The following is a 27,567-nucleotide window of genomic DNA, read 5'->3' on the forward strand; positions in this document are numbered from 1 at the left end:
AGGGGGCCGACACTGCCCCCACTCAGCCCTGCTGGGACTGGGAGTGTGGAAGTGTCCAGGAATCCACCCCAAGCCTTGTTCCCGGAGGACACCACAGTGGACTTCTCCCCACCACAAACCTGCAAGCGGGTTCCAAGTCAGGGCGCTGAGCCTTGCCTGGCAGCTAACACCGGACCCTCGTGCCTTCCTGCCTGGACTCCCATCCTCTGGGCGGCACCAGGATCTGTGGTCCCCCTCTACTCATTTGGCTTCAGTATGGACATAGGAGCTGCCTTAATTTCAGGCGTTCTCCCGGGGGAGAAGGGGGGCTGCATGGCCTTGCACACCAAAGCCCCTCCGGCTCCATTCCCGGCGCCTCTGCTCCCAAAGGCCTCTTGAGTCCCTGGGGCTGGGAAGGCTCCTTCCTCCAACTGAGAAGCCAGGAAGCCATCGCAGTCTGGAGGAGACGCTGGGCTGCGTGAGCCCCTGGTTTATGTCACGTGGCCCAGACCTCCTCTGCCTTTGCTGGCTCCATCTGGGGAAGGCTCAGTGAACTCTCGGGTGGCGGTTTTGGATCGCCAGTCCGGGACTTGATGGACCAGTTCCTGGACTGGGTAGAAGCAAACACCAACCGAATCCGCTGCCAGACGGGAGTCTGCAGAGAAGGTGCCACTCTAGGCACTTGCCTCTGGTTGAATCCATCCATCCATTGTGGTGATGCTCCAGCCATTACTTCGGGATATCAGTCCACCCCAGGGCTTGCTTTTGGCTTCTCCACGTTTGCTGCTAACCACCTGGTGGGCACAGCCTACTGCAAAGATCCTCTTTCATATCTTTCCTCCTCCATGATTGTATTTCTAGGTAGCAATAGCAATGATGGTGATGGTGATGTTAATATTATCTGCCATCTTCTCTATTTTCCCTTGAAAACCCTGTTTAGACAGAGAACACCTGTTACATTATTTTACATTTTCCAGTAAGGAAAAAACTTGGTTTATTTATTTTTGTGCAAGATGTTTGTGTTCTTTCAGCAACCAAAGAATTTATTTTCTGTCTCTCTCTTTTTCTTTAGAAGGCTGGAAAGATGATGCTTATTGTTTTAAAAGATCTTAGAGGAAAAACATTCTTGATGACAGATGATGGATTGATAGTTCTGGAATATTTATTAAACAACCTCCCCACACCTCCAAATGTAAATTTGTTTTAGTAACTGGCACGCAGCTGATTTGAGTTTCCACTGCACAGTTTTGATTCTTTTAAGGAAACAGAACTGTTAACTCAGGAGAAAAATCTTCAGGTGATCATTGGATCCTTCTGACATTTTAACAGTTTTGTTTTTTTCATTTCCTTAGAGTCCATGAAAAGATTGCCCTGCTCCAGTGGGTCCCATTTGGGGGGTGGGGGTCTCTTTGGAATTTCTCAAGTCTCCCTTCCCACTTAAACTCTCCTACAATAGCGACACACAAGACTTTGGCTGGATGTGTGTTTTTAATCTGGGGATTTTTTTTGAAATAACTAATATTTTCCTTTTCAATGGCTTTTAAAAAAGGAGGTGTTATAATCTAGCTTTTTTAAAACCATGCCATTTGATCCTTTTAAACACTGGCACTTTAATATTTGCCTTCTAAACAGAAAAAAATGTTATTAGCAAGCTGCCTTTCAAATATGGAACATTTCTTTAATGCACTATATTCAAACACTGATCAGATGCCAAAGCTTGAGCAGTTCACAACAGTTAAACCCCCCCCCAATGCAACACAGAACAGCACAAAACCTTCCAAAGTAAAGTCAGTGGAATCAGCATAAAAAATCAAGAGCAAAACCACCAACAGGGCAAGAATCTAAAACCAGAACAACACATAGGTACCAGGTGATCCTCTCTGGGGAACCGCTCTCCACAATCGAGGCCACCACTAAAACGGTTTCTGCCGTAGACCACACCTGGCCTTCCCTTAGCCCCATGCTTTGGGCAGGCACATATAGGATCAGATAGGTGATTTTTCCAGGATAAGGGCTAGGCCTTCTAGGTCCCCACTGCCATTCTCTGCACCTACCCCTCTGTCCAGTTCACTTCATGCATTCCTGGAATTCCACTCTCCACAACCCACCCTCTCTGAAAACCGATGGTGATTCGGCTGCTAGAAGGGCACTTGTAAGACTTCTCGCTCCAGCTGGCCACGGCCTTGGTGCAGGCTGCCGCCGTCCCGGAGGAGACCTGTGGCCAGGCAGTGTCCTCTCCCCGGGCAGCTCCTCCCAGAGGACTCGAGCTGCCGTGTGGAGCAGGGTGAGGGTCACTTGTGCCTCTCTGTATACACATTGTGCAGAACACCGGGGGAGATCACTTACATGGAAGGGTGGCAAGATGCAGCAGACCCCACAGAGGTGAATGGGTGAGCAAGGATCACCTGTTGGACTGGGGAACCTCAGCTGGCCCAGGAAGGCTGAGTGACAGGCGGAACCCCAGGGTGGCGTGACTTCACACCGCCGTTGCCTTTTATTTGGTGGAAACACAGAGTTTGTGCAAAGACGCCACTGGCCTGAACAGAACAGAGGTGCCCCTGGCGTCGACTCCTGAAGAAAGGGGGTGCCCGTGTTGCTCTTGGCAAAGCTGACACTTTCAATTTGTTCGGGGGAGGATATTTTCTTGTTGAAAGGAATTTAATGTGGCACTGTTCTTAGAGCGTGAAGTGTAATAGTCCTCACAGTTGTTTTGTTGGTAGAAACTGCTGCTACTGTGAACTGTGTTTAGAAAGGCTGTATATTGTGTGTATTTCTTTCCCCTCCCCACAGCTGTTTGAATTTCAGAAATGCCACTGGGGCTGCATTACCATTTTGTTGTGACATAAATGCCGTAATAATCACTGGGAAGAAGGTTATTGCTTGCTTTTCTGGCATTGAGGGTTCCCTTGGAACAGTAACTATTTCTCTATCTGGATTTTTTTGTCTTTGTAATGTAATTCAGTGCTTTAAAATGTGATTTTAATAAATATATTTAATGTTACAAATCTGCAAGACTTGGAATTGATCTCCTATCCCGAGCTGGTCACCAAGTGGAAGTGCAGAGCAAGTTGGAGTGTAGAGATGTGAGAGGAGAGGGACTGCGTGATTGCATGGGATGAAGGAAGGTGCAGAAAAAGTAGGGAAAGAAATGCTGCTGTGCTGAAACAGGCAGCCAAAGAGATGGCTCAGGGGCCAGCTGGTCCTGGGAAAGAGTCGGGAAAACCCAGGGTGGGTCAAAGCCACATCACCACAGCTGCAGGACATGGAGATGGCTATGCACCAAAGTGATGCGCAGAGAGGTTTGGAACTGCCTCCCAAACCCCACTGGATCTCTAGGTATATGGAAGTGTCATGAACACACACATTTTCAGCATGGTGGAAGGGTGGGCTGCTTGGCAAGGAGCGCAGCACAGGAAGCTTGTCGGATAATTCTTGGAAGACATCTGAGGTTCATGAATACAACAAGTCACTCGCTTCCCTCAGCCCAGTCCTTCCTTTCCTCCCCGCAGATCCATCACTGACAAGCCCAGCTCCAAATGTAAACATTTAATCCCAGAGTGTACAGTCTCCCTCCCATCCCCCCCTTCGCTTGTCCCACAACACCTTCAGTTGCACCTCACCCTCCCCACTTCCCAAATTCTTTGTAGAGCTTTCTGGTTACAATAGTTCGGCTGGATCCACGTGTGGGATCCCTTCTTCCACAGCCACATCTGTTTGTTCCTGACATCAGAGAAGTGGATGTAGTTCTGCGGGGATGCTGGGAATTTTAATGTGTCCAAAAGGTAGAGCACGACACTACATTTTTAAATTTTCTAATCCTGATCCAGATGAGATTTGGGGTGCTCTCAGGCAGCAGGGTCCCTAACATTACCAGGCTGCTATCCTGCTTTTTGTGGTTTCTCTTTTCTGGTGAGGAAAAGGAAGCACTATAGAAAAAAGAATTATAAAAGGCTATTACATGCCCATGCACTGATGGGGACCACTCCTGTGCAGAACTTAAAACGGACCCTGCTATTGCCCTATTTTCAATTGAGCAGGAAATAGTATCTGTAGAAAGTGGGGTCAGGGCATGAGGGTCACAAATCTGCGGAGATCCAGGTTGGTTCCGTACTGGACCTCCTCTCTGGAGTGCCTCTGAGACTGTGCAGAGTGCCTGGCCCCTGTGCTGGTTGCGAGGTATCCGCTCTGGGATGCTCGGGGCTCGCCTACCCTGCAGCCCCAGACCGGGCCTTTTCACGTCTCCCCAGCCCTCGGGAGGGCCAGGCAGCAGGCCCTGCTTGCGGTCTGCGAATTCCCCCGGCGCTCGGCTTTGGAGTCGGCCTGCCCCCTGGTGGCCGCGAGGGGGCCGCACACCCCAGCCAGGAGCGGAATTGCTGGGCGCTCTGCGCCCCCACGCGGCACTCCCTGCACTTGCAGCGCTGCCTCCTGCCCATATCGGAGCTGTCAGTCCCTGCTGCTCCCATGATGCCTCACCACAGTCTATGCTGGCTAGGGCTGATGGGAGTTGTAGGCCAAAAGTCTGGAGGTCCACAAGTTTATTCATTAGATGCATGCATTGGCCTTTTCCTTACATCAGTGGCTTAGATCATTCAATTCAACTCTATCTCATCCCCACAACAACCACCCTGTGAGATAGCAGGGCTGAGAGTCTGCAACTGGCCCAAGGTCCCCCGTTGGCTCCATGGCTGAGTGGGGACTAGAACCCGGATTGCCTAAGTCCCAGCCCTGTGCTCAAACCGCTGCGCTGGGCTTGCCAGGGGTCACCCTGCTGGGTTAGCATTTCCCTTGCCGACTAATTGGGCAGCTTAGTGCACATTCAGGTGGGCACCTTCCTCCCCTGCCGGGTGCGTTGGACTACAACTCCCAACATGCCCCAGCTTTGGGGAATGCTATCCTGGTGAAACATGAACAAACGATGGTGGGGCCTGCACCTGATCGGCTAAAAAGCAATCAATGGGCCAGCAGCCTGTGAGCCAATCCAGATATTTTGGCCTACAACTCCCATCAGCTCCAGGCAGCCATGAGGGGCCAGGGGAGCGGTGGGCTTGCAGGAGGCAATTGTGCATAGTCTACACTTCCGGAATCATCTGCAGGCATAAGTTCAAACTGGTCCCAATTTTTAAAAAGGGTAGTAGAGGGGACATGGGGAATTACCAGCTGGTTAGCCTTTCATCCATTGTAGGAAAGTCAATGGAAGGATTATGCGAGGGAGAGATCTAGTAAGCCTGGATAGGGAAGGGAGGCTGGTGGCCACGCAACACGGCTACCGCAAAAACAGGTCCTGCCAGACAAAACTTGTGGGGTTCTGTGACAAGGTTTCGAGGTGGCTGGATGGAGGGGACGTGGTGTATGTGGTCCACCTGGATTTCAGCAAGGTCCCTGACAAAGTGCCCCATGAAATCCTGGTTGAGCAATTGAGGGGTTTCGGATACAGCGATGCCCAGTCTGATGGATTAGGGCAGGATGGATGGACCACAAGCAGAGGGTATGTATTAGCAGGGAATCATGGGGATGGCAGATGGTGACGACTGGGGTCCCCAAAGGTTTTGTCCCGGGATGGATCCTGTTCGATCTTTCATCAATGACATGGAAGAAGGGCTGACCAGTCTGCTGATCGAATTTGTAGATGATACTAAAACATGGTCATTGGCACAACTTAAGAGCATGTACTCCGGATCCCGAAGGATTTAGACTATGGAAGTGGGCGGGGGACAACAGGAGGGCGTTCAGTGTGAACAACTGCAAAGTCCTAGGAATGAGTGTCATCACAACAAGTTAGGTGACAAGTGGCTGGACAGCAGCGCTTGTGAGAGACCTCGGGGTGCTGGTTGAGTGCAGGAGACACATGACCCAGCTGTGTGGCTTTGCGGTCAAGAGGGCGAACGCCACCCTTGGGTGCATAGCCAGAAACATGGCTGCTACATGGAGAGAGGTATTACTGCTACTCTGTACGACTCTGGTACACACACACCTTGAGCATTGTGTCCAGTTCTGGGCCCCTCGTTACAGGAAGGATATAGCCAGGTTAGAGTCAGTGCAGGAAGGGCCACAAGGATGGTGGCCGGATTGCACGGAATCAGAATGAGGCGAGACTGGGCGAACTGACTGTTTTCAGCGTGAAGGAGAGGAGATTCAGAGGGGGTCTGCTGGCAAGAAGTAGGTACGTGAGGGGGTGTCACACGGAGGTGGGTAGAGATCTGTTCTCCCCTGCAGAGGGGGGCAGGACATGCTCGAATGGAGCGAAGCTCAAGGAACCAAAAGTTCAATTAGGATGCCAGGAAGCACTTCCTGAGAGTTAAGACATGCAGGCTATGGAACGGGCTTCCACGGGAGGTGGTTGAGGTCCCATCAGTGAGGGAGTTCAAGGATAGGCTAGATATGCACATGGTAGGCATGCCGTGGGCGGAGCCAGCTGGAGGAGGGGTGAGTCTTAGATGCCCTAGGAGAGGTCTTTCTGCCTCACTGCTGCTATATTTCTCTGAGCAGAGCATGTGGGAGCCAGGGTCAGAGCAGATGGCACGGGAGGTCCCTTCTGACTCGCTGTTTCTGTTTCTTGGAGCGGAGCCTGGGAGCAGCAGGATCAGTTTAGATGGCCCGGAAAGCTCCTTCTGTCCTGCTTTATTTTAATGCTTCAATAAGTGGAGTTGGCTGGAGCCCAGATCAGACTAGATGGCTGTGGAGGCATTTTCTCCCTCAATGTTTATATGTTTGTCTGAGCGGAGCCTCAGGGTTGGCACAGTCAGACTAGCTGGCCGGGGAGGCCCCTTCTGCCTCTCGGTTTTTATGATAAGTGGCGGCTAGAGTGGGGGGTCTGACTAGATGACCCAAGATACCTGTGCTGCCTTGCTGTTTCTATGTTTCTCTGAGCCGAGCTTGCGGGAGCGGGGGGTCAGACTAAATGGCTCAGGAGGCCCCTTCTGCCGCACTGTTTCTATGTTACTGTCAGTGGAGCCGGCCAGAGTCAGGGATAAGAGTAAATGTCCCAGGAGGCCCTTTCTGCCTCACTGTTGCTATGGTTCTCTGAGAGGAGCCTGGGGCAGCCAGGGTCAGACTAGATGGCCCTGGTGACCCTTTCTGACTACCTCGGTTTTCATGTACCTCTAAGTGGGGCTGGCTGGATCCGGTGTTGCCAAATGCAGCACCCCAAAACAACCCAAAGGCAGCTGGCAAGAGGGTGGCCACATAGTAAAAACACCAGTTATACTTTCGCAGAGGGAGAGGGGATAAGAACTAAATTAACCTTCCGTAACCCACAGCTAACAAGCTTGCCTGACCTCCAATACAGTAAGCAAAGGGACAGTGGAAACTGGTTATAGGGGAAAGTTGTAAATGTGAGAGGAGCAAGAGCCTGGCAAGCGTGTGTTATTCTGCAGCAAAATATATATAATGCCCTGTCCTTGACCGAACAACAGACTCTTTGAAGCTAACAGCAGTGTGGAGGCGGCTAGGCTGATGTACTGATGCATCAGAGGTGTAAAGGTGCCCTAATTGCTTACCTAGGGTGGAAAACGCATATTCCGGGGTGCAGTTTTCGAGACACTGCTTTGGGCTGAACATCCCCTTTTGTCTCCCTGTATTCTATAGTCTACTAGACTAAAGCCGCTTATGGCTCTAAGTCTTGTCTCAGGCTCCCTTTGACACAGGTCTGGGCCCATCCCGTGTTTGCCCAAGCTGTAGGCTGGCTGAATTTGGTAACACTGGGGTCAGAGTAGATGGCCTGGCAGGCCCCATCTGCTTCACAACTTCTATGTTTGTATGAATGGAGCCTATGAATAGAGGGTCTGGGAGATCCCGTCTGCCTTGCTGGTTCTTTGAGTGGAGCCTCGGGGAGGAAGGGTCAGACTAGATGGCCCAGGAAACCCCTTCTGCCATGCTCTGTTTCGATATTTCTATCAGTGGAGCCAGCTGGAAGTAAGGTCAGACTAGATGGCCGGGCTGATAGTTTCTGCCTCGCTTCTTCTACGTTTCTTTGAACGGAGCCTGGGGGAGTCAAGATCACACTAGATGACCCGGGAGATCCCTTCTGCCTGGCTCTGTTCCTGTTTTTATGGGCAGAACTGGCTGAGGTGGGGTCAGACCAGATGGCCAGAGTACAGTAGTAGTCAGGGATAAGAGTAGATGTCACCAGAGGCCCAGTATACCTCACTGTTTCTGCGTTTCTTTGAGCAGAGCCTGGGGGAGCCAGGGACAGAGTGGATGACCTGGAAGGCCCCTTCTGACTTGCTCTGTTTCTATATTTCTAAGAGCGGAACCGGCTGGAACCAGGGTCAGACTAGATGGCATGGGAGGGCCATTGTGCATCACTGCTTCTGTTTCTGAGAGCGGGGCTTGGGGGAACCAGGGTCAGATTAGAATGCCCGGGAGGCCCAGTCTACCTCACTGTTTCTATGTTTCTCTGAGCAGAGCCGGGGGAGCCAGGATCAGTCCAGATGGCCCAGAAAGCTCCTTCTGCCCTGCTTTATTTTTATGTTTTAATGATTGGAGTCGGATGGAGGCGAGGTCAGACTAGACAGCCCGGGAGGCACTTTCCGCCTTGTTGTTTCTGATTTTCTCTGAGTGGAGCCGGATGGAGGCTGGGTCAGATCAGACTTGCCTGGCGACCCTAACCCTAACCCTGAGGACAGACATGAGGGTCACTAATCAGCTGAGATCCGGGCTGCTTCCATTCTGGACCTCCTCTCTGGAGTGCCTCTGTGACTGTGCAGAGTGCCTGGCCCCCGTGCCAGCGGCGAGGTATCATCTTCATTTTCGTAGATGAACAGAGGTGTTACTACTAATCTTGACGACTGTCATGCGTCCGCAACTGGAGTATTGTGCTCAGTTCTGGGCCCCTCGTTACAGGGAGGATATAGCCAGGTTGGAGTCAGTGCAGGAAGGGCCACAAGGTTGGTGCCCAGTCTGCGGGGAATCCCTTTGAGGCGAGACTGAGAGAGTGCGTCTTTTCAGCCTTGGAAAGAGGAGACTCCAAGGGCATCTGCTGGCAACATACAGGTATGTGAGGGGGTGTCACACAAAGCTGGGTCGAGAGCCGTTTTCCCCAGCAGAGGTGGGCAGGACACGATCCAATGGAGCCAAGTTCAAGGAACCAAGATTGAATTTGGATGTCAGGAAGTACTTCCTGAGAGTCAGGACACCCAGGGTAGGGAATGGGCTTCCACGGAAGGTGGTTGAGGTCCCATCGGTGAGGGGGTTCAAACATAGGCTGGATATGAACATGGTGGGCATGCCATGGGCGGAACCAGCTGGAGCTGGGGTGAGACTAGATGGCCTAGGAGGGCTCTTTTGACTCACTCTGTTTCTACCTTTCTGTGAGTGGAACCGGCTGGAGCTGGGGTCAGACCTGATGGCTTGGAAGGCCCCTTCTGCCTCGCTGTTTCTATATTTCTCTGAGCGGAGCCTGGGGGAGCCAGTGTCAGATGACATGGCCTGGGAGGCCCCTTCTGACATCCCTGGTGTTTATGTTTCTATGAGCGGAGGTGGGTGGAGCCAGGGATCAGACTGGATGGCCTAGGAAGCCCTTTATGCCTCACTGTACATATGCTTCCCTGAGTGGATTCGGATGTAAGTGGGGTCAGATTTGATGGCCTGGGAGACTCGAACCCAAACCCTGAGGCCAGGGCATGAGGGTCACAAATCAACTGAGATCCAGGCTGCTTCTGTTCTGGACTTCCTCTCTGGAGTGCCTCTGAGACTGTGCAGAGTGCCTGGCCCCTGTGCTGGTTGCGAGGTATCCGCTCTGGGATGCTCGGGGCTCACCTGCCCTGCAGCCCGAGACTGGGCCTTTTCATGTCTCCCCAGCCCTCGGGAGGGCCAGGCAGCAGGCCCTGCTTGCGGTCTGCGAATTCCTTGGGAATTCGGCTTTGGTGTCGGCCTGCCCCCTGGTGGCCGCGAGGGGGCCACACACCCCAGCCAGGAGCGGAATTGCTGGGCGCTCTGTGCCCCCACGCGGCACTCCCTGCACTTGCAGCACTGCCTCCTGCCCATATCAGAGCTGTGAGTCCCTGCTGCTCCCGTGATGCCTCTCCACAGTCTATGGTGGCTAGGGGTTGTAGGCCAAAACGTCTGGAGCCCCACAAGTTTATTAGATGCATACACTGGCCTGGCAAGCGTGTGTTATTCTGCAGCAAAATATAAATAATGCCCTGTCCTTGACCGAACAACAGACTCTTTGAAGCTAACAGCAGTGTGGAGGCGGCTACACTGATGTACCGATGCATCAGAGGTGTAGCAGGTGCCCTAACTGCTTACCTAGGGTGGAAAATGCATATTTCGGGGTGCAGTTTTCGAGACACTGCTTTGGGCTGAACATCCCTTCGTCTCCCTGTATTCTATAGTCCACTAGACTAAAGCTGCCTTTGGCTTTAAGTCTCGTCTCTGGCTCTTTTGACTCGGGTCTGGAGCCCACCCATGTTTGCCTTGGCTGTAGACTGGCTGAATTTGGTAACACCGGGGTCAGAGTAGATGGCCTGGCAGGCCCCATCTGCTTCACTGCTTCTATGTTTGCATGAACGGAGCCCGGGGGAGCCAGGGTGAGAATACAGGGCCTGGGAGCCCCCTTCTGCCATGTTGTTTCTACGTTTCTCTGAGTGGAAGCTGTGGGAGCCTGGGTCAGACTAGATGGCCCAGGAGAGCCCATCTGCCTTGCTGTTTCTTTGGTTCTCTGAGTGGAGCCTCGGGGAGGAAGGGTCGGACTAGATGGCCCAGGAGGACCTGTCTGCCTCGCTGGTTCTGTTTCTCAAAGCGGAGCCTGGAGGAGCCAGTGACAGAATAGATGACCTGAGCCCCCTTCTGACTCGCTCTATTTATGTTTCCATTCGTGGCGCCTGGGGGAGCCAGGATGAGACTAGATGCCCTGGTGTCCTTTATTGATTTGCTCTGTTTGTATGTTAGTATGAGTGGATCCAGCAGGAGGAGGCATCAGACTAGATGGCTTGGGAAGCCCTTTGTGCCTTGCTCAGTTTCTATGTTTCTAGAAGCGGATATGGCTGGAACCGGGGTGTCACACCAATCCGCAATATAGGCTCAGAATCAGTTTCTTGCCAGGGCAAACAGGTTTATTTACAATTGAATGCATGGATCCATGGGTGCCCAAAATAGGAACGCCCCCATGTTAATTACCTTAGGGTTATATAGAATACACAAAAGAGGAGTGATTACCATACACAGGAAGGTGATTGGATACTTTGATATGGATAGGAAAGTGATTGGATACAGCACCATAAAGAAAAGTTACATTTCACTCTAATTAGATGCCTTTGACAAGTCTTCTAAACTAAAGTTATCTTGAACAGGCCTGCCAGAAAAGGTTACATTTGTGAACTTTATAGGGTCAAGGAGGCACCTTGGCAAACCCATAAAATACAAAGATAGCAATTGACAGTTACCCACTAATGGAGTGGGGTCATTTGCTCTTCACCGCCAGACACTGAGGCAGCCTTTGTGATCTGTTTATGGCAAGGCAGTGAGGCAGGATAACATACCTTGTTTTTCCTGTGTACAGGGGTAAGACTAGATGGTCCAGGAGTCCCTTTCTGACTAGCTCGGTTTTTATGTTTCTGTTAGCGAAGTTGGCTGGAGCCAGGGTCAGAGTAGATGACCCAGGAGACCCCTTCTTTGCTGTCTATTTTTTTGTGAGAGAAGCTGACTGGAGGCGGGGTCCAACTAGATCAGGGGTCCTCAAACTTTTTAAACAGGGGGACAGTTCAGTGTCCCTCAGACTGTTGGGAGGCCAGACTATAGTTTAAAAAAATATGAAGTAGTTTCTATGCACAGTGCACATTAAAATTAATTAAAATGAAATAAATTTAAAAATTAATTAAAATAATTTTAAAAAATAATTAAAATTAAAAAGCTTGCTTGCTTGCTTGCTCGCTCGGAGGAGGCCTCACAGTCTGGCTGACCCTGGGCTCACATAATTAAAAACAGATTTAAAGAGATACGTTTTTCTTACCTTCAGTCCTTTTTTAGTTCGTTTGTCTTCGTCTCTCTCTTCCACTCTTCTCTCTTCTGTTTCCCACTCTGTATTCCCACTCTGTATATGTGTACAAGGGCGGGGCGGGGGAGCCAGTGCACACGCAGTTGAGCTGTTCAGATTTGGTTCATGTGCCGGATTTCTGCTCAGTTTCTGAGAATTCCTGCACCGGCTGAGAGCTTTTGGACTAGCTTGGAGATCGTTTTATCCGAGCAAGTCCAAAACCTCTGACATGGGCTGGCTAAATGAGCATGGCGGGCCAGATCTGGCCCACAGACCGTAGTTTGAGGTCGCATAGTCTAGATGGCCTTGTCTCCCAAGATAAGGACTTTTTGCCTCGCCGTCTCTATGTTTCTCTGAGTGGAGCCTGGGGGAGCCATGGTCACACTAGATAGTCTCAGAGGCCCCTTCTGATTTGCTCGGTTTTTATGTTTCTATGAGTGAAGCAGGGTGGAGGCAGGGTCAGAGTAAATGGCCCCGGAGATCATTTTCCCCTCATTGTTTCAATGTCTCTTTGGGCGAAGCCCGCTAGAGCCATAGCTCAGACAGGATGGCCTGGGAGGCCACTTCTGCCTTGCTGTTTTTCTTTCTGTGAGCAGAGCCGGCTGGAAGAGGCGTTAGGCTAGATGGCCTGGGAGCCCCCTTCTGCCTTACTCTGTTTTTATGTTTCAATGAGCGGAGCAGGCTGGAGCTGGGGGTCAGCCTAGATGGCCCAGCAGGCCCTTCTGCCTCGTCGTTTCTGTGTTTCTCTGAGAGGAGCCTGGGGACTCAGGATCAGACTAGATGACCCAGAAGGGCTTTTCCACCTCACTTTTTCTATGTTTCTCTGAGGGGAGCTTGCGGGAGCCAGTGTTAGGTGAGATGGCCCGGGAGGCCCGTTCTGACTTGCTTTTTGTGTTTCTGAGCGGAGCAGGGACAGGCAGGGTCAGCCTAGATGGCCTGAGTATGCCTCCCGAGTCGATTAGTTTCTATGTTGGTATGAGAGGTGCCGGCTGGAGATGGGGTCAGAGTAAGTGTCCTGAAAGGCTCCTTCTTAATTGCTCTGTTTCTGTTTCAATGAGCGGAGCTGGCTGGAACCAAGGTCAGAATATATGGCCAAGGAGGCCCTTTCTGACTCACTCCGTTTACATATTTGTATTTGCTGAGCCAGGGTTAGACTAGATGGCCTGGGAGGCTCCTTCTCACTTGCTCTTTTTTATGTTTCTATGAGCAGAGCCATCTGGAGCTGGGGTCAGACTAGATGGCTAGGGAGCCCCTTTCTGCCATGCTGACTCTACTTTTCTGTGAGCGGTGCCTAGGGGGAGCCAGGAGCAGACTAGATGGCCCTGGAGACCTATGTTTCCATGAGCAGAGCCTTCCGGAGCTGGGGTCAGACTAGATGGCCTGGAAGGTTCCTTCTGACTCGGTTTGTTTCTATGAGCAGAGCTGGCTAAAATCGGGGGTCAGATTAGATGGCCAGGGAAGTCCTTTCTGCCTTGCTGTCTCTACTTTTCTGTGAGTGGTGCCTAGGGGGAGCCAGGGGAAGACTAGATGCCCCGGAGACCCCTTCTGCCTCTGTCTGCTTCTATGTTTCTATGAGGGGTGCTGGCTGGATACGGGGTCAGAGTAGACAGCTTGGGAGGCCACCTCTGCCTTGGTCTGTTTCTATGAGTGGAGCCAGGGTCAGACTAGATGGCCTGGGAGACCCCTTCTGCCTCGCTCTGTTTATGCTTCAATGAGTGGAGCCTGGGGGACCCAGAGTCAGATGAGATGGCCCAGGAGGAACTTTCCGCCTTGCTGTTTCTACATTTCTGTGGGCAGCGCCTGGTGGTACCGGGGGGCAGGGTTAGACTTGATGGCCCCGGAGGCTCCTTCTGCCTTGCTCCGTTTCTCATTTTCTGTGCATGGAACCAGCTGGAGTCGGGGCCAAACTAGATGGCCCAGGAGGCCCTTTCTGCTTCGCTGTTGCTATGTTTCTCTTAGCAGTGCTAGGGTCAGACTAGATGTCGCTCCAGGCTTCTGTCTCGCTTTTTCTATGTGTGGTGTGTGCTTGGGCTGCCAAGGCATTTATGGTTTGGAATCCACTTTCTTTTGTGGGCTTTGCCTTCATATGTACAGAAAATCCCCAACGAACCCCAACAAGACTTCCTGAACTTGTTCAAACAGAAAAAAATGGATGTCTGTCATGCTGGCAACTGCTGCCATTTTTCTAAGTGGAATTCCTTTTCTGTGGACATCTGGGAATTGGATCGCATTTTCTTATCCCTGCTGATATTCAGAGCTCCCAACTGAAATGAAATATGCTATGCTATGCTATGCTATAGTAGTCACGAAGTCATGTCCAACCCATTGCGACCCCATGGACATCATTCCTCCAGGCCTTCCTGTCCTCCACCATCTCCTGGAGTCCACCTAAGCTCACACCGATTGCTTCAGTGACTCCATCCAGCCACCTCATCCTCTAATGTCCCCTCCTTCTTTTGCCCTCAGTTGTTCCCAGCATCAGGCTCTTCTCCAGGGAGTCCTTCCTTCTCATTAGGTGGCAAAAGTATTTGAGCTTCATCTTCAGTATCTGGCCTTCTGAAGAGCAGTCAGGGTTGATCTCCTCTAGGACTGACTGGATTAGAAACACAGAAACAGAGTGAGTCAGAAGGGCCTCCTGGGCCATCTAGTCTGACCACCGGCTCCAGCTGGCTCCACTCACAACATGCCCACCATGTGCATGTCCAACCTATCTTTGAACACCTTCACTGATGGGGCCTTAACAACCTCCCATGGAAACTCATTCCATACCCTCGGGGTCCTAACTGTCAGGAAGTGCTTCTTGGCATCTCAATGGAAACTTGGCTCCGAGCTTTGCTCCGTTGGAGTGCGTTCTGCCTTCCTCTGCAGGGGAGAACAGGTCTCTACCCATCTCCATGTGACATCCCCTCATGTACCTGTATGTCACCAACATATCCCCTCTGAGTCTCCTCTTCTCCAGGCTGAAGAGACGCAGTTTCCTCAGTCTCGCCTCATCCCCCATCCCCTGCAAACCGGCCACCAACCTTGTGGCCCTACGCTGCACTGACTCTAACCTGGCAATATCCTTTCTGTAATGAGGGGCCCAAAACTGAGCACAATACTCCAGTTACGGGCGCACCAGAGTCATATAGAGTGGTAGTAAATACCTCTCTCACTCTGGAAGCCACACTTCTGGCTATGCAACCAAGGGTGGCGTTCATCCTCTTGACCACCACATCACACTGCTGACCCACGCTTAGCCTGCAGTCAACCAGCACCCCGAGGTCCCTTTCACAAGTGCTGTTCTCCAGCCACTTCTCCCCTAACCTGTAGTTATGACACCTATTCCTGTGTTTGATCTCCTTGTAGTCCAAGGGACTCGCAGGAGTCTCCTCCAGCACCACAATTCAGAGGCCTTAGTTCTTCGGCACTCAGCCTTCCTTATGCTCCAGCTTTCACAGCCATATAATGCAACTGCGAAAACCATAGCCTTGACTATACGCACTTTTGTTGGCAGGGTGATGTCTCTGCTTTTTGTATGCTGTCTAAATTTGCCATAGCTTTCCTCCCCAGGAGCAAGTGTCTTTTAATTTCTTGGCTGCAGTCACCGTCTGCAGTGATCTTGAAGCCGAGGAACATAAAATCTGTCACTGCCTCCATTTCTTCCCCATCTATTTGCCAGGAAGTGAGAGGACCGGATGCCATGATCTTAGTTTTCTTAATGTTGAGTTTCAAGCCAACTTTTGCACTCTCCTCTTTCACCCGCATCAAGAGGCTCCTCAGTTCCTCTTCACTTTCTGCCATTAGAGTGGTATCGTCTGCGTATCAGAGGTTGTTGATATTTCTCCTGGCAATCTCAATTCCAACTTGTGATTTATCTAGCGTGGCCTTTCACATGATGTGCTCTGCATGTAAGTTAAATAGGCAGGGGGACAGTATGCAGCCTTTCCCAATTTTGAACCTATCAGTAGTTCCAGTTCTCACTGTTGCTTCTTGACTCGCATACAGGTTTCTCAAGAGACAAATAAGATGGTCTGGTACTCCCATCTATTTAAGAACTTGCCACAATTTGTTGTGATCCACACAATCAAAGGCCTTAGCATAGTCAATGAAGCAGATGTTTTTCTGGAGCTCCCTAGCTATCTCCATGATCCAGCGTATGTTGGCAATTTGATCTCTAGTTCCTCTCCCTCTTCGAAATCCTGCCTGTACTTCAGGTAGTTCTCGGTCAACATACTGCTGAAGCCTAGCTTGTAGGATTTTGAGCATAACTTTGCTAGCATGTGAAATGAGTATAATGGTGTAGTAGTTTAAACATTCTGTGGCATGGCCCTTCTTTGGAATTGGAATGTAAACAGATCTTTTCCAATCGTGTGGCCACTGTTGTGATTTCCAAATTTGCTGGCATATTGAGTGTATCACTTTAACTGCATCAACTTTTAGGATTTTGAATAACTCGGCCAGAATACTGACTCCTCCACTAGCTCTGTTGTTGCTCAGACTTCCTAAGGCCCATTTGACCTCACATTCATTAAGGTCTTTGTTGTATAGATCTTCTGTGTAATCTTGCCACCTTTTCTTAATCTCTTCTGCCTCTGTCCTTTACCATGCCCATCTTTGCATGTACATTCCCATCATATCTCCAATTTCCTTGAAGAGATCTCTGATCTTACCTATTCTATTGTTTTCTTCTATTTCTTTACACTTTTCATTTAAGAAGGCCTTCTTATCTCTTCTAGCTGTTCTCTGGAATTCTGCATTCATTTGGGTGTATCTTTCCCTTTCTCCCTTGCCTTTCGCTCCCCTTCTTTCCTCAGCTATTTGTAAAGCTTCCTCAGACAGCCATTTTGCTTTCTTGCATTTCTTTTTCTTTGGGATGGTTTTAGTTGCTACCTCTTGTACAATGTTGCGAACCTCCGTCCATAGTTCTTCAGGCACTCTGTCTATCAGATCTAATTCCTTAAATCTATTTGTCACCTCTACTGTATATTTATCAGGAATATGATTTAGGTCATACCTGAGTGGTTTAGTGCTTTTCCCTACTTTCTTCATTTTAAGCATGAATTTTGCAACCAGAAGCTCATGATCTGAGCTAGTGTCAGCTCCAGGTCTTGTTTTTCGTGACTGTATAGAGCATGGGTCCTCAAACTACGGCCTGAGAGACGCGTCTGGCCCGCCATAGCCATCCATCTGGCCTGCGCCGCCAGGCGGGAGGTGGTAGCTTGCTCGCTCGGAGATGGTTTTGGATACGCTGGTAGATCTCCGAGTGAGTGAGCCACTGCCGCGTGCCCCTGGTGCCTCACGCACACCCAACGGCACCTCACCGGCCTGTGCCCCCAGGCACCCCCACCTCACCGGCCGGCAACGGTCACTGCAGCCTTTCAACTGGTCCCATATTCAAAAATTTGAGGACCGCTGGTATAGAGCTTCTCCATCTTTGGCTGTAGAGCACATAGTCAATCTGATTTCTGTGGTGACCATCTGGTGATGTCCATGTGTAGAGTCGTCTCTTGGGTTGTTGGAAAAGAGTGTTTGCTATGACCAGCATGTTCTCTTGACAGAATTCTGCCAGCCTGTGCCCTGCTTCATTTTGTACTCCAAGCCAAACTTGCCTGTTATTCCGGTTATCTTTTGGCTTCCTACTTTAGCATTCCAATCCCTCATGATGATAAGGACATCATTTTTTTAGTTTTAATTCTGGAAGGTGTTGTAGGCCTTCATAGAACCAGTCAACTTCAGCATCTTCAGCACCAGTGGTTGGGGCACAGACTTGGACTCCTGTGAGGTTGAATGGTTTGCCTTGGATTCAAACTGGGATCATTCTGTCAGTTTGGAGATTGTATCCCAGTACCGCTTTTCCTACTCTTTTATTGACTGTGAAGGCTGCTCCATTTCTTCTGAGGGATACCTGATGGTCATCTTAATTAAATTAACCCATTCACTCAACTGAAGTCTGGGCCCAATTCAAGGTGCTGGTATTACCCCATAAAGCCCTAAATGCCTTATGTCCAGAATTCCTGAAGGATCGCCTCCTTCCCTACGTGCCCTCACGCCCCTCAAGATCGGCGGGGCAGGCCTTGCTCCGGGAACCGTCCCTAAGGAGGCACGAGGCCGTCTGCCCAGAGGAGGGCCCTCTCTGCAGTGGAAAGTGCTCCCGAGAGGTCCGCCTGGCACGAACGTTATACGCCTTCCGGCGCCGGGTAAGGAGCTTTTTAGCCAACCATTATTTTAATAGTCAAGGGTTTTAGACGTTCTAGGATTTTTTCTTTTTCCTCTCTTCACAGTCACATTTTCTATCCCCCCCTCATTTTTCTTAAATTCTTGATGTGTTGTTTGATATTGTTTAGTAATCGAGGTTTTACATTGTACTTTTATATTTTGCAAGTCGTCCTGAGTGCTTGGCGGGCGGACGGGATAGAAATGCTTGCGATAAATAAGAAACAAACGAACACTTTCCCGCCCGTTCCAGTCCGCCGACTGCCAAGCCGCCGCCCCGTCCAGCTCGCCTGGATTCGCCGGCCCGGCCTCCCGAGCGGGCCGAATTCCCCTCAGAGGCGAGGCGGGACTCCCGAGGCCGCCGCAGAAGCATCTGGAAGGCGCTGGGCGCCCCGCGAGCCTCCGAAGGAAAGAATGGCGGGAAACGAAACCTCGCGAGAGGCGGCGCGAGCCCAAGCCCCTCCGGCGTCCCTCGGGGAGGCCTGCGGGGCGGGGCGGGGCGCAGCCACCGCGCGAGGCGGGCATAGGGCGGCGGCCGGTGCCCGTCAGCCGCGCTCCGCCACTCGCGGGGCAGGACGGCCATCGCGCGGCCCGCCCCCCGGGGGGAGGGACGCTGCCGGCGAGGCGGAGCGGGCGGGGCGTGCCGCTTGACGCCATCGCGCCTGGCATGCCGGCCCCGCCCCTCTCGGAGCGCTGGTGACGTCGGTCCGGGCTCCGCAGGCAGGTGCCGCTCCTCGCGCTGCTCCCGCTGCTCCCGCATCAGCTCCGAGCCCCAGGCGCGTCGTCGAGGTGAGGCGCGCCCGGGCAGCCCCGTCCCTCCCCGCAGCCCCCCCGCCTGCTTGCATGGCTTGTGCTCGCTCGGGCCCCTCCCGTGACATTGCTCTGGGCGGGGGGGGGGGGTAACCTTCATTTGACACGGGCGGAGGGGCTGCGCTGCTGATCGCATTTTGCTGCTTATTGTAAACAGCCTGAGGCCCAGGAGGATGGGCGTGCGGCGCTGCGAGGGCCGAGTGGACGTTCTGAGGGCTGTGGAAGGGACGGGTGCTTGCGGTGCTCGGCGAAGGTGTTTCTGGGTTTTTTTTTTTTTTTAACTTTTCTGCAGTGATGGAAGGATTGCAAGGATGAATGGGGGATGAGCATTGATTGCCGGCCTCTGCGATGCAGATGGTAAACAGGCGGCTCTGCAAGGCGGAAGGGATGGGATGGGGGAGGAAGGCAGCAAGTGAGGAAACGGCGCAGGTTGCAGAGGAAAGCAGGCTGAGCGAGGCGTTTGGGTGGGCCTTCTCAGCAGAGAGGCTGGGGCAGGTATCTCGCAAGGAGGACACCCGCCTCCCGAGAAACAGAAACAGTCCCTTTCAGTGCCTTCTTAGCAGCCTTTCTTTTCCACAGCGGCTTGGATCCAAATATTTGGGTTCTTTTCCGAATATCGTTTTGGGTTCTCTGTCACTCTTCCAATTTTTCTGACGGGGGAGGCGGCGTGTTCTTCTGGAGGTGGGAGGCAGCCCCCTCCACCCTTCTTCTGAAGCCACCCTTGCTGTCAGCGTCGGCTTAAATCTGCATTTTGCCAGATCAGCCGACTGGGGAGGCCAGGGAGGCAGCTGCCTCTGATCCCTGCTGTGGAAGCGTCGATGCTGCTGCCACCCAAGCGGAGCATCCCTGTTTCGTGGGGTCTGCGTGAAAAAGCCATCGATCAACCCAGTATTTCTTCTCTTGCAAGCCATCGATCAACCCAGTATTTCTTCTCTTGCAGGCCGCGGCTGCAATCTAGCCCGGTCCCCCCACAGCTGTGGAGGAGGGGCAGTCTGGTAGCATGCAATGCAGCAGGGACGGCTCCCTGCTCATCCCTCATCCTCGCGCTTTCTCTGGCCCTTGCCTGCAGGGTCGGTTGAAATTCCACCACCATGGAGGGCAAGGAGGTGGAACAGTGACTGCAGTGCCCCCCTTTGAATATCAGTGCCCCCCTTTGCCCCTGGAAAACCGGGCAGGGGTGAAAAGTCCCGGAGCAGCGGGTATGGCGTTCGCAACCCGATCGGGCCGCCTGCGTGGCCCGGGGTATGAATGATTGATGGCGGAGCGGGCGGAGGAGCAGCCGGGCCTGCCCCCTGCCCAGCCCTCTGCCGTCTGCAGGCGGGTGGCTGTGGGTGCGGACATGGCGGCTGCCGTGCTGGGAGGGAGCCTCCACATTGCAATCAGCCAGCCTGGGGATGACACGGGGAGACCGCCCCCCGCCTCCAGCGCCCCCAGCCTGGCTTTTCGGGCCAGAGAGGATGTCCAGCACGGGGCAGGCGCTTGGGATGCTCTGCTTGGGTGGCCGAGCTTGGAGGCAGCGGGGTGCTCAGGGAAGCTCCTGGCCGGCCGGTGCCCGGTCAGGACATCAGCCGCTGCAACCTCCCTGCCCATCAGCCGTCACTTTCCTCCCGGAGAGACAGTTCTGAGAGGGGCAGGAACGGCTCTTGCAGCTTTAAAGCAGCAGCACAGAATGTCCTTCAGCATCAGTGCTGGCCCGCATTTGGGAGAGATTCCGAGGGCTGCATCTCTGGGCTGCCGGCCCAGGTGCGAAAACCCTTTTTAGCTTCAGGCTCTTCCTGAGAATTTGCACAGAAGCTGAGAAGCCACCGGTGCATATGTGCTTGCAGGAAGGGGGCATTTGCACCTGTGGACCCTTGCCTCACATCTGCGGCTGCATCCGCCTTCACCCGAGACCCAGGTCAACCTGCAGGCCGAAACAATGCAGACAAATGTTCTGCACGCCTCTTTGTTTTCTGTCACAATGGGCTTGCCTCCTGGGTCCTTTGAAAGGACCCAGTTCTTGGGTCCTTTCAAAATTTGGCAAAGGTGGAGGTGGATCTGGAGGAATTTGGGCTCTGCTGGGCTTGACTCCTTACGGGGGATCCTTCAAACATTCTGGAACTGCTGAGAGACCTTCGGCTTTCAGGAGAAATTCCTGCAACTGCCATGAGGGCTAGAACCTTAGTCTGACTTTCCTCTATAGCCACCTTTGCCCCCACCTGTTGCCATGCAGAACTGCCAGGGCATCTTGCTCAGCGGGTGTGGCCATCAGCCAGATGGACCGTTGGTGGCTGGATGCAGCGTGAGGCCGCGTGCCGTGTTCCCGTGATCCCACGAGGAGCTGTCATGGCTCTTACCAATTGAAACCAAAAAGCAAACTGCGCAGGGGGAAAGCCAGCCCACCTTGATCGCAGCGGAGCAATGGATTTCTTTGTCGCTTTCCTGTCCGTGGGTTTGTGATCTAAGAGGAGCATGCGAAAGGAAAGGGAATGTGGTTGGGACCTGATTCAGGCACACTGTGCTTCATTGCAGGTCCTCGTTTGCATGACCTTCTCCGTTTTGTGGTCCTGGGACGGTTCATAGAATTCGTACTGGAACATCCCTGGCCTGCGGAGAGGAGAGGCACATTAGAGCTCCTTAGTGGTTAGAGCGTTGGGCTGGACTTGGGAGACCAGGGTCCCATCCCTGCGCAGCCATGAAGCTCACGGAGTGACCACGAACCCATTGCTGAGACTCAGCCTGGCCTACCTTACAGGGTTGTTGTGAGGGTGACCCGAGAAGAGGATTCTGTCAGCCGTGAGGGTTCTTGGAGGATAAAAGGTGGGAGACGAGGTCACACGCACAGCTCGCCCACCAGCTGCCTCAGCGAGGGGAATCTTGGCAGCGCAGCACTCTCCTGCTCAGATCCCCAGCACGGTGCCTCCGCTGCTGGGGGGAGTAAACAGCCTCGGCTTCCAAGATTCGAGCACCAGCTCTTTGCTGCGGTGGCCAAAGCTTGCCTGCCTGACGTGGTTGTGTCCCAGGCCATAGCGGGATCCGTCCGTAGCCACCCTGGGGTCGTGCCCGGGTGTCCCCATCACCTCGTCTGGGCGGAAGGAGCGCAGGAGAGGGGGGCAATTGGGCCCCTTTCCAGTTGGGCGACAGGCAGGGCCCCTCCCGATCTCTGCTCTCATTTCCTCATGATCCGTTCAGGGCGAGCGCCTGGCAGAGTTAGCTCCCCAAGTTGGGGCAGGGGGGCGCGCAGGTGGAACTGCTGAAGGGCCTCGTGGTGAGGACACCACAGCTGAGGCCGCCCCCCAGCCCGGTGTGCAAGGTCGGCCTGCGAGGGGCTTGTCGCTTCTCACCCGGCAGCCGTGTGTGGGTCGCCGCTTCTGGCTGCGAGGGGGCTCAGTCCGGCCCCCCCTTTTTGCCTCGCCCAAGTGAGGCGCAGAGGGCTCCGTTAGAAGCAGGGAGCAGCATATAAGTGCAAAAATGAGAGACAGCAGATTGCTGGGGCCGGAGGAACGGCTGGTTGCGTCAGAGCCGACTGCGGATGGTAGGGATTGCAGTCCGGCATATCCTGGGGGTGCCTGGTTTAGGACTCTGCATTTCTGCATTGGATTTGATGCATCTTTGGCAGGGAGAGCTCCGGATTTGGTGGTTTTCCTTTTCCTGACATATGCAAACTCGTTTTCCAAAGCAGAGCCATATTTGGTCTCCTTTCTGCTTCCTTGGAGAAATATTGTTTTCTGTGGGAGACCCGGTGGAAGAAGCTGGCCCGGGGGGGGGGGGGGGAGACTTAGAAATCCACCAGGAGTGAAATGGGGAGGGCAACTGCTCATCCCCTTAAGCTCATAAATCCAGTTAGCCTAAGTGCCCCCCCACCCGCCACCCTTGCCTGATGCCACGGAAGATTCTGCCTGCACGGACCAGTTTTACTCTACTTACATCTTTTACTGTTTGCTGAGCTTTGGCCCCCACAAAAGGGGATAAGACCTCACAGCAAATAAAGACAGGGGAAAGCAAATACATGAGAACGCAGGCTGCGTTGGAAAGGTTTCATGTGCCTTTCTGGATCTTGATGGTTGGAAAGAAAGAGATATTGACAGGGAAAGATAGAAAGTAAGAAAGACATAAAGAGCTAAAATAAGATCGAATGAGACATTTGAATAGGGAAAGAAATGATGCTGGATGGGCAGAAAAATAAGATAAAGCCAGGGAAGGGAAAGAGATGGAAACACAGAAAGAGATGGCTCAGGAGAGGGAGGATGGGGAACAAGAGATGAAGGAAAGAAAGACGGGAATGGCAGTGGATGGAAGAGGTCCGACTGAAGGAGACCGATGGGAAAGATGTACCTAGATGGATAGCAGGATAAAGATTAAAGAAAGGGAAAGGTGGGCCAAGCTAGCTGCTGCTGATCTCCTTAACCAAATGAACCGTGGTATCACAGAGCTGTATTTGAGTCCCCACAAAGGCAGCTCGGATCACGGGAACCCCATAAAGCACCTCAGGGAGAACGGACAGGTGGCCAAGAGGAGCGCAGCCTTGGAGGGGGAGTCGCAGGGGTCTCTGGCCCACCTCTGGCTGCTCCCTGCTGGAGTTGGGGGCTGGGGGCCCTGGCCCAGGGCTCCCCGTGTGCCCAGCGCCCAAGCCAAGCGCCTCTCCCGTTTTCCTTGCAGATGGCTTCTGCCACTGATGCCCGCTATGGCCAGAAGGAGTCTTCGGACCAGAACTTTGACTACATGTTCAAGATCCTGATCATCGGCAACAGCAGCGTAGGGAAGACGTCGTTCCTCTTCCGGTATGCCGACGACTCCTTCACCCCGGCCTTCGTCAGCACCGTCGGCATTGACTTCAAAGTTAAGACCATCTACCGCAATGACAAACGCATCAAGCTGCAGATCTGGGTGAGGAGGCTGGCTGGGGTGGTGGGGCGTCCTACCTGGCAGGGCTGTTTGCATAGGAGAGTCAGGCTTTTTCCTGCGCCTAAGATTTTGCCCCCCCTCCCCGAACAATCGAAATATCATCAGATGTGATGTGTTTCAGCAGCTTGTGACGTCTTTGAGACTGTCTGTTGTTTTAACGTCAACATAACCCCACTGCATAACAACATTTGTTTTCCTAAAAATAGGAATGATGCGGTAGGACTTCTAACTATGTTTGCACTTCTCTGTGTGTGAATGTTTCCCTGGGGAGGGTTCTCCTTGGCTGTGGTCCTGGGATGAGGAGGGTCAGCCTACAGGTAGAAGGTGCTAGAAGTGGAGAGAAATCCAGCTGCGGAGCAGCAACTGATAACTATTTTCTTTTGAAGTGGCCAAGCAAGAGTTGTCTTGTACTGGCATGTGTGTAAGCAGAAAAGACTTCTTTCTAGAATATGTATTTATTAGGATATTTCTAACTCGTCCAATACGAAACGTCTCTGGATGACTTACAGAACGATAGATATCCAATAAATACAATACCAAGATAAAACGTGACTAAGGAAAAATAAAATCTGAATTAAATTTTTAAAAACTTAAAATACTTGGTGAATAAAAATGTCTTGACCTGGCACTGGAAAGCATATAAAGTCAGTGCCAGGCGGACCTCTCTGGGGAGCGCATTCCACAGCTGAGGCGCCACTGCAGAGAAGGCCCCACTCCGGGTATTCTATCTCCTAACCTCCTTCAGGGAGGCTTCCCGGAGCAGGGCCTCTGCTGCAGATCTTAGGGGGCGGGAGGGCATGTAGGGAAAGAGTTGTTCCTTAGGTATTCTGGTCCAAAGCCGTTATGGGCTTTGTAGGTCAATACCAGCCCCCTGAATTGGGCCCGGACTTCAATAGGAAGCCAGTGGAGCTGATAGAGGACCTGCGTTATGTGGGAATATTTCAGCTCTGGCACGCGCTGGGCTGGATTGTTTGTGGGGGAAATAATCTGAGTGCAGATCCTGTGGAGCTCTTTGCAATCGGGCTCTGGTTGTGACGGGGTGGTTGGCTGACTTCTGAGAAGAGCATGAGAAGCGCCCTGCTGGGCGAGGCCGAGGCCCACTGGCTCACACGGGTCGGTCGGGTGCCGTGGAGGAAAGAGGCCTGGAGTGCCCAGACGGGCCGGGGATCCCGCATTCCGGAAGTGACCTGCAGCCACCTGGCAGCCTCCTCTGAGAGTTGCCCTGACCTGCCTTTAAAGCTGGCTAAATGGAAGGCTGCCGCAACGTCCGCGGTTTGCCTCCGTGCCGTGTGGAGGAGGACGTCCTTTGCTCCGTCCCTAATCTCCCACCCTCTGGCTTGACGGGACGGGACGACAGCCCTGGTTGTAGCGCTAGGAGAGGCAGAGGTCTGCAGGATTGTTCTCCGTCTCGTCCCTGTTCTTGCCACCCGAGGACACGCTGTGGGGTGGGTGGCTTTGTCGAAGGTCCTCTCCGTGTCTTTTCCAGGACACGGCAGGGCAGGAACGATACCGGACCATCACCACGGCCTACTACCGGGGAGCCATGGGCTTCATCCTGATGTACGACATCACCAACGAGGAGTCCTTCAATGCCGTCCAGGATTGGTGAGTCTGCCGGAGAGCCGGCGGGGGAGCCCTGGCTTGGGGTCCACCAGCCCCACGGCCTCGAATCCAGTGCGCTCGCCCGTCTCCCCAAGGCTGATCTGCCCCTCGGGGTGCAAACGGTGTGGGCCCGCAAAACCACGTCTGGGGAGCCCCCCATCTGCTGCCGGGACTGAATGGCCAAGGTTCCTCTAAATCGGTGCCAGCAGAGGACTCCCTTCCGTATCTTTGGCATCCTTGCAATCGGCAAGAAGGGCAGCCCGCTTGCCGAAGAATCCCAGGCCAGAGGAGCATCGGCGGCTGTGTGCCCCCATCTCGCATCCTTCCAAGGAAAGCCCTTCCAGGGCATTTCCCTCTTCTGGAAGCCCCTGCCCCTCCCGACCGGAGCATTTTTCTTTTTTCCCCGTTGCACCTCCTGGACCGGCCCCTGCTGCCCCGCGCTGCTTACTGGGGCTGCCTGCACTCCCCCCCGCCCCCCGAGCTTGGATCAACGAAATGGGAGGGGCAGGGGCCAGGGGAGCGGACCCCCCCCCCCCCCACGCACTCTGTGTGTGCCTAGCACGCGTCTCCCCTGGGCTGCTGGCCGGCTCCTTGGACCCACGGCGGCGGAGCCGGATGCTTCTCGTCCGGCTCCCGTCAGCGCCTGTCTCCCCTCAGGTCGACCCAGATCAAGACGTACTCCTGGGACAACGCGCAGGTGCTGCTGGTGGGGAACAAGTGCGACATGGAGGACGAGCGGGTCGTGTCGTCGGAGCGGGGCCGTCAGCTGGCTGAGCACCTGGGTGAGTGGGTGGCAGTCTGGGGAGAGGGCGTCTGGCTGGCGGGGGGGGCGCCTCGGTGGCAGGCTGCGTTTTTCCATAGGGGGTGGGGGCCCTTGGCCGTCTGGTGAGCCGAGCCACAGCGGCGAAACCAGCCGGGATAATCGATCCGTGTGATGCTGAATACTGGCTTGGCTGCTGGGCAGTTCCCCCTGTTCACTTCGACGAAATCCAAGCCAGGTGGCGTCCAGCTCCCAGGAGCCACAGCGCGATCGGTTCGGCGTTCCTTCAATCAGCGCCCAGGTGGCACAGAGCACCTGGCACTGGGCGCAGGCTGGGTGTTCCCCCGGCCCCGAGGGGACCCTGCATGGACTGGCTGCTGGCGGCTGCCACCCCCGCACCTCCCCTGCCGTGGCTTCCGAGAGGCATTTTCCGTGCCCGCCCGGACGGGCCTCTCCGTGGTGGCCCTGCAGGTTGCCCGACTTTGAGAACCCGGCACTCGTGTGCCGAGGGGGCCACTGTGCAGGCCCCCGTTCCCCTCCGCCCCTCATGTCGGCGTCTCTGCCCCCCATTCCGCCCCCGCCGCAGGTTTCGAGTTCTTCGAGGCCAGCGCCAAGGACAACATCAACGTCAAGCAGACCTTCGAGCGCCTGGTAGACATCATCTGTGAAAAGATGTCGGAGTCGCTCGACGCCGCCGACCCGGCTGTGACTGGGGCGAAGCAGGGCCCCCAGCTGAGCGACCAGCAGGTGCCCCCGCACCAGGACTGTGCCTGCTAGGAGACCCCAGCACGGCCCCGCCCTGCACTCTGCCCCAGCTTCCCCTGCCCCGCCCGCCCCCCCTCGCTTGCCTCGTGCCCCGCCGTGACGGGGGCCCTCGGACCAGCTCCGCCGTCCAGCCGTGTGGGCCCCGGCACCCGGTGCCCCCGGCCGTGGGCAGGGCTGGTCCAGGCGCTCCCTGCCACGCAGGCCCACACCCCACCCAGCCGTCTTTGGTGCGTGAGCCCCGAACCCCTTGTGCTCTGGAGGGCAGGTGGTGCGTGTGGGTGCGCGCTGGCAGTACATCGTGCTTGCATCTTGGGGCCCGGCAAAATCCCGTTCTGACGTCCGGGAAATTTTAACTGTTGTCTTGGATTTCTAAGTTTGTTTGTTTGTTTATTTATTGGTATATTTATTGTATTTATGACTCCCACTGCCCTTCTCCCCGACGTCCACGGACCCCTCCCTCACGCCGCCTCGTTGCTTCTTCGAGGGCTGCGGCTGCCGTCCCCTTGCCCCCTGCCCGTGTTCGGTGCGCCTGGGTCCACAAAGGAGAGTGTTTGAAGGAGCTGGCAGGACGCGAGCTTGGTGGCAGACGATTTCAGGA

The 27,567-nt window shown here is 53.8% G+C and overlaps 1 protein-coding gene across 1 annotated transcript; it reads left to right on the forward strand.

The window, feature by feature from the left end:
• The first annotated feature begins 18,845 nt into the window (after positions 1-18,845).
• Positions 18,846-27,033, forward strand: RAB3A (RAB3A, member RAS oncogene family). Its single transcript, XM_044455972.1, has 5 exons — positions 18,846-18,937; positions 23,597-23,824; positions 25,329-25,447; positions 26,102-26,226; positions 26,791-27,033. The coding sequence occupies exons 2-5, from the start codon at positions 23,597-23,599 to the stop codon at positions 26,979-26,981; spliced, it is 663 nt and encodes a 220-aa protein (XP_044311907.1). The 5' UTR covers positions 18,846-18,937; the 3' UTR covers positions 26,982-27,033.
• Positions 27,034-27,567: the final 534 nt, after the last annotated feature.

The sequence above is a fragment of the Varanus komodoensis genome, unplaced genomic scaffold (assembly GCF_004798865.1).
Source record: "Varanus komodoensis strain SLA01 unplaced genomic scaffold, ASM479886v1 scaffold80, whole genome shotgun sequence".
NCBI lineage: Eukaryota > Metazoa > Chordata > Lepidosauria > Squamata > Varanidae > Varanus > Varanus komodoensis.

Bases quoted from the DNA above. Each gene is read 5' to 3' on its own strand.
- RAB3A (XM_044455972.1), top strand. From the start codon at position 23,597: ATGGCTTCTGCCACTGATGCCCGCTATGGCCAGAAGGAGTCTTCGGAC. The intron at 25,448-26,101 runs GTGAGTCTGCCG...GTCTCCCCTCAG, and splicing joins TTCAATGCCGTCCAGGATTG to GTCGACCCAGATCAAGACGT. The intron at 26,227-26,790 runs GTGAGTGGGTGG...CCCCCGCCGCAG, and splicing joins TCAGCTGGCTGAGCACCTGG to GTTTCGAGTTCTTCGAGGCC.